At 39.7% G+C, this 11,924-nt stretch overlaps 1 protein-coding gene across 1 annotated transcript; it reads right to left on the bottom strand.

The window, feature by feature from the left end:
- Positions 1-1,747: 1,747 nt before the first annotated feature.
- Positions 1,748-4,117, bottom strand: LOC149834628 ((R,S)-reticuline 7-O-methyltransferase-like). The gene is made up of 2 exons (XM_090010217.1): positions 3,356-4,117; positions 1,748-2,047 (listed from the first exon to the last, which is right to left on the bottom strand). The coding sequence occupies exons 1-2, from the start codon at positions 4,115-4,117 to the stop codon at positions 1,748-1,750; spliced, it is 1,062 nt and encodes a 353-aa protein (XP_089866343.1).
- Between the last annotated feature and the right edge of the window lie 7,807 nt (positions 4,118-11,924).

Below are 11,924 nucleotides of genomic sequence, written 5' to 3'. Positions count from 1 at the left end.
TTACTGGCATCATTGGCAGGGCTGAGGATTACAAATTGCAAGGTAAAATAAGGTGGGAGCACAAGAAGAATTGAGAGTTCAATATTGCATCATGTTACCGGTTGCATGGCTCTCTTCACGAAACTTGGTTGCGTCATATATCGAAGCCTCTGGGGGCCTGACCTACCTCCAATGGCGATTTTGTGAGGTTGTTGCAGAATCCAATGAGCACCTTTTTGTTGAGTGCATTTGGTTTAGGAAGCTGTAGAAAATTTTTCTGAAATAATTGTCCCTCTGACAACTTATCCAACCCCTGAGATGTGTTTCTCTACCACCAACAACAAAGGGGGCGGGGTAAAGGAGACCTCGTGTGGAGAAGCTGGGTTGTGATCTCATGGAGGCTGATATGGCTGCATAGGAATGAAATTATTTTTTAGGGTGCAACTCCAAGCATGAAGTTATTACGGGTTTGAATCACACGGGAGTGGCGAGAATGAAAGATGTTGAAGGAAGTTAAAAAACGGGGCAGCGATTTGCTTCCAGATGTCTTGGTTCAGCTTTCTCATGTATATTGTTTTCTTTAAGGGATTAAGAACGACAATTCGTCATTCGATTTCAGATGTCTCAAACACAACATTGAAAACAACGCAAACAATGTATGTATTTCTTAATACATATATACAAAATGAGAATGCCTTTCTCAAAATTAAGGTCATCCAATCAATCATGGATCTCATTCTTCTGTTAAGGTGCGATTCTGAACATCCAGTGATTTCCAAATGGCATAATCTAGACCTTTTGAACCCTCCAAGAAAGGCAAGGTTAAAGGTGGACATGCATGGTATCTTTGATCAGAGGTGGTCTTTTGGATTTTCAATATGTTATCATCATGGATGTTTCAAAGAAGGCAGGATGCTTCTCTTTTGAAGGCAGTATAAAGTTGAGAGAGTGGAATGGATGGATAGTAGTTTTGGAAAAGATTAAACGATCCGAAAAATCATCTTGGAAACAAACAGGATGGATATAGTGCATACAGTGAACAAAGTCTTAGAAGGGAGATAGTTGGGGTAGAATTGCCTGAAACACTTTTGTCTGTTTTGTATAGTTTTCACAGTGTAGAGGTCATGAAAGGAAATCATAGATCTAATTTAGTGGCAAGGAACCTATCTAAATTGGCCAGGATGGGGGTCACTAAATAATCTTAGAAAGACCACCCCCCAGATTGGAGACCCTCAGTGTGAGGGGCTATTTTGTATACTTTCATTTCATTCTTTAATACACAGGTTGGGGTCCGGCTAACCCCAGCTTATCTATTAAAAAGAAAGAAAGAAAAATTGTTCTTCGAATGGGCATCTTTACTGTTTTTCTGAGAAATGAAAGAAATTAAATAACAAATCCAATGAGTTAAGCACAAAGAAATGGTGATGGGCAATCACCTTGTAAGAGGAAAACGAATATCAAAAAATAAAAAGAGCAAAGGATAACAAAGAAACAGAAAAATGTAGATGAACCAACATCAAACGGGCAACTTGAGCTACACGTGATTGAATTATTGGAAGAGTACTCAATTGAAATTCAAAGCAATATTATTTTCTTATTCAAAATGCAGGCGCATGAAGGTGCACAAGCGCGCACACGCGCACACACACACAAGGGCAGGTCCTAGACTGATGTATGACACATTTTGATCCAACCTCTAGAACCACTTAACTATTCTTAGCTGCAAGTCCGCATGATAGGTTTGATTTCATAGTATGTTGGGCATTATTCAATTGGGAAATGCTTCAATCAGTGATGGAACAGATGGAAGAGATATGATGTTGTAACGATTGAATCCTCCATCCATGAGCAGCTTCTTCCACTCCATCTCCGTCCGCTCTTTCCCGCCAGAGGTATGCGCTAGCATCACCAAGTCGAACACCATTCGGTTGTCTCCCCATGCCCCTTCCTCCTCAGCCCGCAGCACGGCGTCCACAATTATCAGCTTCCCGGTCTCTTTTGGTAATGCTTTCCTACTTAGCTTCAGAATCCTCACACAGTCTTCATCGTCCCAGTCATGCATTATCCACTGCATTGCACAGAAAACACCCACATCCCAACTATGGTAAAAATTCTTGTCACAAATATTGCCCATATTTTGAAAACATCGAGATTTTATAGCGAAAGTCCGACATATTATGAAAACATAATATTTTCAAGATATTGCTCCGTTTGAATGCGGCATTAAGGTGATAAAAACAGTTTATGTAGTATCTTATTTTATTTAACCTGTTTTATATTTTTATATGATGTTTTTTTCCAAAATATCACCAAATTTTCGCTCTCCGAGAATTTATAGAGTACAAGATCTGTGACTGATAATGGGTGGCGAAAAGGTGACTGCCCAAGCCCCAAAGTGAGGACTTGTTTCCTCCAACCTTTAGGTCGAGGGATCTATCTCTTAATTGCTCCTTTCTGTGCCTCCAGCCTATCACAAGACAGCATTACACGGGCACCATAGCAACAGAATACAGGCCCCCACTCAAAATGCTGTCATGTGACTGTGGCATATAAAGAATTATTTAAGAGATATCCCTGGATCCTAAGTTGGATTATGGAGACATCGTTTCCAAAAAGTTATTATAGATAGAGAAAAGAAAGTAAAGGATATTTTGGCAGTAAAAATTTAATAATCCAACTTATTTTTTTGACAGAAAGGGAAAGAAATCAATCTACTTTATAAAAAGGTGTAAAAGCCATGGGATCTTTTCCAAATGAATATCTCAATCAGTAGTATGTATCCACATGGTAACGAAAGTTAATCGTGAAAATAATGGTGGTCACTATTGAGAAATTATTTGTTAGTTTGAATTTTTCAGCAAATATCAGCAAAAACAAATAAAATTTAAAAAATAACAAACAAAAAAGATAAAAATGCATATTGACATATGAATAAAATGTTTTTCCAAGAAAGATTGGATAAAAACATAATTATTGAGCTACAACTTTCGTTCATTTTAAAACAGCGATCAAATCATCACATATTTGTCAATATCGCTGATATTTGTAAGTATGCATGCGAGATGTTTTGCTCAAATATGACTCCCAGAGGTGTGATTTACCTGGTCCGTTTATTGAATGTTGACATTTGAATTGCCGGAATCCATCTTGCACGTAGGATTCTCTGGCGATTCAAAATCAATGGCTATAAAATTATCAAAATTCATTGATTTTAAAGACATATTTTTCGTAAAAAATGCAATAAGTGGTTGATTCCTATCAAATTTACCACTTTGAATCTACCTGAGATCATATTTTATTAAAACAACTTGCACCAATGAGATCCCAGATGGGGTATAACAGGGGATGAGTCGGAACCAAATGAACCAAGTCCCACCTTCATGAAGACAGCATCAGCCTTGGGAATCTCCACAAACATGTCACCACCCACATGAGTCACACCTTCATACTCTGGTGCAGTGGCCACAACATGGGGGAGGTCTAGGTTGATGCCTTTGATGTATGGGTAGGCCTTCACTATATCCCCAATGGCTGTTCCTGTCCCCCCACCAACGTCCACGAGTGAGCCAAGTTGCTTGAACCCATCCCCATAGTTGTCTATGATTGCCTTTGTCACCAGTTTGGCTGTGCAAGCCATGGCTGAATTGAATATCTCATTGAACTCAGGGTTTCTAGCACAATACCCCCAAGCATCCACCCCATGAGCCTTCTCAAAGGCCACACCTCCTTCCTGCACACACCTGGTGAAGCAGTGCCATGGAGCCAAAGCAACAGGGTGGTTTTGCATGAGGACCATGGGAGCCAGGCTGAGCTCACCATCCTTGACCAACCACCTAGAGGCTGCAGTAAGCCCAAAACTGGGCTCCCCACTTGTGCCATTGTCATCCCCGGAGGGCTGATGCTGAGTGAAGACGCGTTTCCTCACTAGGAGTCTCATGATGCGGAAGAGACAGACCAGGTCAGGGGAGGGAGTGGAAAGCTGGGCTGCTATTTGGTGCAGAGTCATAGGGCCACCATTCTTGTGGATGATGTCCGCGACACCGAGCTCGACAGCGCACTTGAGCGCCATCGAGTCGGCGAAGGCGAAGAGGTGTTGCCATATCTCGGCTTGGCCCTGCACCAGCATCTCCTTTTCCATCTCTCTCTCTCTCTCAGATTGAGGGGCTTGAACCAATGCAACAACAGGAAAGGGTTTGGAGAGAGGAATACGTATCCTACAAGTGGTTTATATTGTCTTATCATTTATGTGCCAGATGGGCATCATGCACTGAAATTGAATATTATCATGAGCTAGCGTATCATTTACCTTTTCCTCTCTCTCTCTCTCTCATAAAGAATAGATAACGAAGAAAGAAAGCCACCAGGTGCTGCCATATCTTCGCTGTAAAAATAAGAATGGTCAATCTCGCTATTTATTTTATTTGTTATACATATCTCTATTCGTCGTCTCATTGTATGTGAAAAAAACTGTTTCCAAATAATATTGAAAATAAAAGGCAATAGTGTAACTTGAATCCTTGAAAGAAATGAAGGTGTTACCAAACACGGTGGATTCCTCTTAATTCTTTCCAAATCCGTTTCTCACCATTTACTCATTTCCATGAAATTATCATCCCCGCCAAAAATTCATGGTTCTAAAGCTGGAAGTAATTGAATTAAGGCTGTCAATTGGTCAGGTATGTATTGGTTATTAGACCCAACCCCAGTAGTACGTAGGATGGGTTTTGGTAATGATTTTTATCAGATATCCAACCAATACGAATTTACCCAAGTATTTGCTATGTATTTTTAGTGAATATAAACCCTTTGAATTATATGGATCCTGGTTCGGATTTCATTTTCTTAACATGATAAAGCTTGAATTCAAATTCAGATCTAGCAACTAATTATTTGGTTGAGTTTGGGTAAACTCCGTTGGGTCAGATACGCGACCCATTGACAGGCCTGGAACATTTTAAGCTATTTTACGGGAAAAAAATTGTGTTGTTTCGAAGTTGGAAGTAATAGGATATCAACTCTAAGCCTATTTCTTACCAGCCAAATACGTCAACCATTTGTTTTACGTTATAATGTGAATTTATTCTAAAATATATTATTATTATTTAACGAAAATATACAGGCTGAGCTAAGTCTAACACTGATTGTTCATGCTTGGCTTGTCGAATCTACCTTACGAGTTCAAACCGGCTCTTTCCAAGCTGAGTGACACACAGATCATCTCATTTACAAGACCTAGATCTCATGTTATTGTTAACATGGGCAGGGGGCACCTCCTAGATACAGTGACATTTCCGTGGGAGGGAGGTTCAGATCAGTGGCGGAGCCAGAAGTTTTTTGTTGGGTGGGCAGACTTCGGGTGGTGATCATTGACCTCTGTCGGTGACGCAGTGGCATGAAGCTTCCATGGTGGTGAAGATCATACATCAAGATCGAAAGCCTGTTTCGGTAGTTGAGCCACCTCCTTCTCGGTGGTGATCCAGCAGCAAGCAGAAGGTCTTCCAACTGAGGTGCCTCCTCAGCTCTCTCTCGGAGGGGACGGTCCTCGCCACAGCATTGAGGCAGAGCAACTCTGTATCGCAGGGAGGCGTGATCTCCACTCCTGCACGACCCTGCTCTGATCTTCTTCGACAAGCATTTGCAAGGAAAGAATGCAACCTCCAAATCGTGGGGAATGAAGAAGAAGACCCGAGTCGTATCATATTTCAACTCGGTTTCTAATTCTGGGGTGGGCGACCGCCCACCCATGCCTACCCCTCGCTCCGCCACTGGTTCAGATGCAATGTGATTGCACACTTTTAATATGCTGTTGCACCAGATTACCCTTCATCTTTGGGACTGTCAGTTGTGGGTTCCAAGCAATGATGGAGGGTGATCAGGTGCATCAACACAATAAAACTGTGTAATTACATTGCACCTATCCTCCCTCTTTCCATGAAAGCTGTTATTGAGCCATGCAAGTGCCCCTTAGGCACATTTGTTTCATTCCCATGGAAATGATGGGGCTTTCGTCGTAAGGGTATAGATTTTTCTAAAAAGTCCTGCCAGCTTAGCTTTCCCTTTGAAAGTTCCTTTCTTTGGGAGGAGGCATGAAGGGAAGCAGATCAGGTGATGTTGAACATGAGCGTTTTTGCTCATGCCGACATCGTGGCCATCCGATTTGCATTTTAAAAAGCTCAAAAGTCAACAAAACCACGTACGTGGCATTCATCCAAAATACAAACAGAAGGCCAGCATGAGCAAAAACCCTCATGTTCAGCATGACCTGATCTGCTTCCGGCATGAAGGGTTTTACACATCAAAAGATAAAGTGGTGGAAAAATTGGAGTTCAGATCAGGTGATGTCTCAAAATACAAAACTTTTGTGTTTTAAAATCAGCACCGTCCATGACCTTCATCACTGTCATTCATCGCACAAACAGTGGGGCCTACCAAAAATGCTGATATCATGCTTACGTAAAGATCAGGACCCACAAATTATGTCTTTGGACATATCACCTGATCTGACCTCGAAAAGCTAGGGCCTACTTATGCCATATGGCACTTTCCTACAATGATAGTTGGATGTTCATTTCACCCATGATGAGAAGTGGAGAGTAAAAACAAATGTTAGCTCAGTATTTCCTCATGAAAACTGCATGAAACAAATGGCCATTGCAAGTACCTTGTGACCCACCCAACTTCAATTTTGTCTACCACGCAGTTTTGGAGGTTCTCAAGCTGAATTGGTGCATGATGTTTGCACCTCCTGTCTTCAGGGACAATTGAGAATGAGATTCACTTGGACATCAAAAAACAAGCACTAAATATTACTTGATCATTTTACCAAGAATTGAATGGCTAGTGGGAAAGAATGGAGGTGCCTCCCAAGTATCACAGGATGATCTCCATGAACCAAGTCCAGATCAAGGTGCACCTCTACAGAGATGACTTGCACGAGCCAATCTCTGAAAGCAGGAAGAGTTAGCAGAGGCTTTGAAAGCAGATAGAGGACGAGGATATATGGAAAACTGGGTATGAAGGAAGGAAAAAGACGTCTGCAATGGGAAAGGTGCTCCTTCATGACACTGAAGTGTGGAAGATTTGGTAGAAAGGGGAGGGGAGCCTCCCAGTTCTGGCTGTTCGAAGATTAATTTGTGGACATAGAGCAAAGGTAAGAGGTCTGCACTAGAGACTAAACATAGTGGATGGAAACTTCTTTAGAAGGTTCTGGGTTCCTATGTTGATCAAATGCATGCAAGCGGACACCCTCTGGTGACCAGATGTTCAACCCATCTTGTGGATGATGGGGTATGCAAATAAAATCCACTGTATTATCCTTGCAAAATTGCAAGTTTTTTGAAAGACCTAGCAATTTGAAAAAATTCCTTGCGTATTCATAATTTTGATTCTTGATTATTTTAGGATAATTTTACCCCTCCACAAATACAGCACGACCATCACAACTTTTTACTTGCAAACATCTTCAAAATGTGTTAACCTGTCTGTGCCGTAAAAAAATGGCACAATCTGGAGGACATTAAAAAAACAAAATGTGTGAATGTCCCCAGATCCACAGGGTCAATCAAGTTGAAGCCAACGCAAACTCTTAATTCAATAAGTTATGCTTTAGACAAGCTAGAACTTTCAAAGGTATGTGTGTGACCGTTCTATCCACTATATAGGTACAAATGCATACACACGGATTATGGAAATCCGCTAGAAGCAACTGGGCTTATTGTATTCGCTAATTGCCATCTGGCTAGTAAGCCCTTGGATATTGAGGTTCCACCAGCTGTAATTCCTGATACTGTATTTTGAGAGAGATACTACCTCAACGTAGTTTATAGGTTAATAATTTGTGATGCAAAGATTGAAATTATGGCATAAAATTGATCATATACAACAGAAATTTTTTCATAACAAGGGAATTGATCTACATAAGAATCTATAGTAACATGGTGATGACAGCAAATTTATACAAATATAGTGCATCTTCAGTAAAAGTCATAACTTCTAAGGTAGTTGAATCCATTTTTCAAGCCTTGATTAATCCCATAATTAGTGGTTGGGCCATGTTTCTACCATTTTTCCTTAAGTCATATCTTCTAAGTTCCTTAATTAGTGGTTGGGCAACAAAATGATCAAGTGAAGATCACTAGCAAGTGCATCCGGAAACTGGTGGGACTACAATAAGCCTCCCGGAGTTCGATCTTGGACTTGAAGCATGCCGGTAGCACGTATTGACTACCACTTCCAACCACTATCGATGGTGGGTTTCATTGGAGCATGGTCAGATTACAGTACATCTTACTTCGGAGAAGCATGACCTGCATGCTTCTGGAGCGGGGGCTACCAGAACGTATGTTGATGCGGTAAAGAAAGGGGTTGGACCGCTGGGCAAAGACAGCTGTGAGAGCTGAAAGTCTCATTGTTCGGGAAGAGGGTGCAAGGAGAATATGGTGGAGCGATGCTGGTGGGCAGCAAATCAAGTTCTGGATTTTCAAGAATGAAACTTTGAAGGATATCTAACATAAAGTGGGTGACCTCCATTGGCGTCAGTCGAGAGAGACAAAACTTAATGGACATCCAAACGCTTCATAATAATCTATTGAAGATATTCAAGAAGCTTTGGGTGCCTCCGCTTGTTCGATCTCTTTCATGGCAGGACGTGCACCCAATCACACAAATGGACCAGCATCATCTCTACATCCAACCGAAGTATGCTTGAGGTTCAGAAGATTCAGCAACGGTTCCTAGGCTCATGCAAGCAGTCAGCTGGTTGCATCCTGCAATGCAGGGATGGTGGTGCCAAGACCGTCACCCTCAATTCCCTGAATATGTCGACCTGCTTGAGATGTGGCTCCGGTCCAGACCGCTGCCACCCTAACCTCTTTACGGTTGTAAGGGAAGAAGGCCTAGCTGGGGCAGATCAAGAAGGATGGACTGTGTACAAGCCTAAATACAAGTTGTGCAAGGAGAAGAAGATGAGGAAAATGATGGATGCATCCATCAAGCCGAGGTTGGGCGATTGGGTTTGTACATCGTGCGATTATTAGCATGAATAATTATGTCTATACCTAAACCATAATCTCTAATGTACAGGTTGTGTGGAGACCGTAGAGATGGGGAGGACGAGAATCAAGAGGTTGTTGTTGAGGCTGCGAGACTGTCTGGCTGCGATATTTGGTTGTTTAGCAAATCTGAAGTTGAGTTGCAGCATGGTAGTCGAGTTCTCCTACAAGCTAGCTTGGGACAGTCTACCCCAAAACAAGTGGAAAGGAAGATGAATAGTGGTGGGGCCAAAAACATGAATTGGCACAAATGCTTCAAGAAACAATTAGATAGATGGTACAAAGGAGGTGTTTGTGTCATGGCATATGATTATAAAGAACGACAATATGACCCCAACTATTTCAAAAAATATTGGGAACCCATGTGTTGAAATCTGGAGATTGAGAAGAAGCAATGTGGAAATATTGGAAACCCATGCGTCCCTCCTGTCCTCCATCATATCGTCTCCGAGCATACAAAAAATACCCATTGTGTCCCTCTGGCTACAATAACAATTTCCTCAATTGCAGTACACGATGAAGAGCAAACACAACTCACAAAAAAGAAGGCAGTCTCTGCCACAAGGTTAGAGATGTTGGAGATGGAGAATAAGGAGTTATGGAAGCAGGTGAAGAATTTGGGGAGACAAATGCGGTCACAATATGGTGCACTGGTAGAGATGATTACCAATGGTTTTAATAAGATTGAGGGAACCAAGAGGCCACTAAGGAAAGAGAGTCCACCAAGGAAAAGAAAGAGATGATTTGTATGTCATAGTCCATCTGAGTCGTCAAGTGCCACTGAATAAACATTATGTGCTTTTTTATCCTGATAATTATTTGTTGTAATTCTATAATTATTTATTGTAATTCTATAATTCTTTTTTGTAACGTGACATTCTATAAATGTATAGTTCTTTTTTTAATAAGTTTAACACAGAAGTGCCACTGAACAAAACGTTGTAAAACCTTCATAAAAAAATTGAAAAAGCGTTTAAAGTTGTGTACTGCAAAAATTATGATTTGCTTTTATGAGTTGTCTTCCTATCGTAATTTACACAATGATTGATAAAAGGCTGAAATGATTTGTACGTATGAAGGCTACATGCTATCGTGATTTGCTTGATACTGATTGGCTTGCAACCATTTATAATTCTTTGTTGTAATGTAACATTCAATAATTATATAGTTCTTTCTATAAGAGATTGTGACTTTTTTTTTATAGAAGTGTTCTATCACGATCTGTACGGCCACAGACATAAAGCAAAAATGATTTGTCCTAACATGATTTATGTTTATGAGCTTTGTCTATGTGAACGATATGTTCTATCGTGATTTACACAATGACTGATTCATAAAAGGTGAAAAAGAAAAACAATAAACAAATCAACACGATGTTTAGGCTTAGTAAAGTAAAAAACGATTTCATTGTTTCATTCACAATAGGATTTACAACTTGATACCGATTTAAGTAACAGTTGCAAATCGATTTCACAGTTTTGTTCATAATATTTTAGTAACAGTTGCAAACCAATATGAGCTTTGTCTATGTGAACGATACGTCCTATCGCGATTTACAAAATGACTTATTCATAAAAGGCAAAAAAGAAAAATAATAAACAAATCGATACGATGTTTAGACTTAGTAAAGTATAAATTGAGGTAATAATAAATAAATCGACACAATGATTGTTAAAAGGTTGAAACAATTTGTATGTATCGTGATTTACACAATGATTGATTCATAAAAGGCAGAAAAAAAACAATAAACAAATGGACACGATGTTTAGAGTTAGTAAAGTACAAATTGAGGTAACTTCAACGATACAAATCGAGGTAACTTCATAAATACAAATTGATTTCTTTCATAACGACAAACAAAGACATATCGTTGTTACGGTAACTACATAAAAACAAATCAATGTTATTTACAACCACATTCATTTACAAAAAGTATGGGTATTTAGTTATAATACATCATGACCAATGGTTTAGCTTAGATACAATATATGACCATCATCATCAGAGAAAACAGACATGAGCATCACCTCCACGTCCAAATAGTGATGTGCTTCGAGTGAAATCCAGGTGCGCATGAAATCCAGCTTGCTAGTACAGAAAGCTTCAAGGCAAAACTGAACAAGTTGCACAAGGTATGGATCACAACAGGCAGAGAAGATACAGCCCGCACAACTAGCATATTTGTCATGAAGTATATCAAAGATTAAGCAAATATTTTTCTAAATGCCAAGGATGGTTTATGAATGATGGAGGGTACGACAGTATGAATAGATCAAATAGATGGTCATCAGTATCACCTCCTCCCTATCATGCAGAATATTCATGCTTGCCCCGGTATACAAGGAAGAAGAAGAAGGAAGATGAAGGTAGAGGAGAAAAAAGAAGAAAAAGTTGCACTGCCGCAAAAAAGAGGAAGAGATGTTAAATAGATTAGGGTTTTAGAACTGGACAACAGGTCGGGTGGGGTAGGGTTTTACATAGAATAGGGTTTTACACAGATTTATATTAGGGTTTTACATATACTAGGGTTTTATGCACGTGTACACAAATCGACACAATGTTTAGACTTAGTAAAGTACAAATTGAGGTAACTTCATAAACATAAATCGATTTACAACTTGAAACCGATTTAAGTAACAGTTGCAAATTGATTTCATTGTTTCGGTCACAATATTTTAGTAACAGTTGAAAATCGATATGAGTAAATCGCAATATTACATATCGATATCATTCACAAATACAAACAAAGACATATCATTGTTGTAGTAACTTCATAAATAAAAATCAACGTCCCAATATTTATTTTTTGTAATTCTATAATTTTTTATTGTAATTTTATAATTCTTTTTTTATAACATGACATTCTATAAGTGTATAAATCCGTTTTTAATAAGT

The sequence above is a fragment of the Nuphar pumila genome, chromosome 6 (genome assembly GCF_984573655.1).
Source record: "Nuphar pumila chromosome 6, dmNupPumi1.hap1.1, whole genome shotgun sequence".
Lineage (NCBI taxonomy): Eukaryota > Viridiplantae > Streptophyta > Magnoliopsida > Nymphaeales > Nymphaeaceae > Nuphar > Nuphar pumila.
This window is presented reverse-complemented; position numbering and strand designations above follow the sequence as displayed.

Bases quoted from the DNA above. Each gene is read 5' to 3' on its own strand.
- LOC149834628 (XM_090010217.1), bottom strand. From the start codon at position 4,117: ATGGAAAAGGAGATGCTGGTGCAGGGCCAAGCCGAGATATGGCAACAC. The intron at 2,048-3,355 runs GTGGGACTTGGT...TGTGCAATGCAG, and splicing joins CTGATGCTGTCTTCATGAAG to TGGATAATGCATGACTGGGA.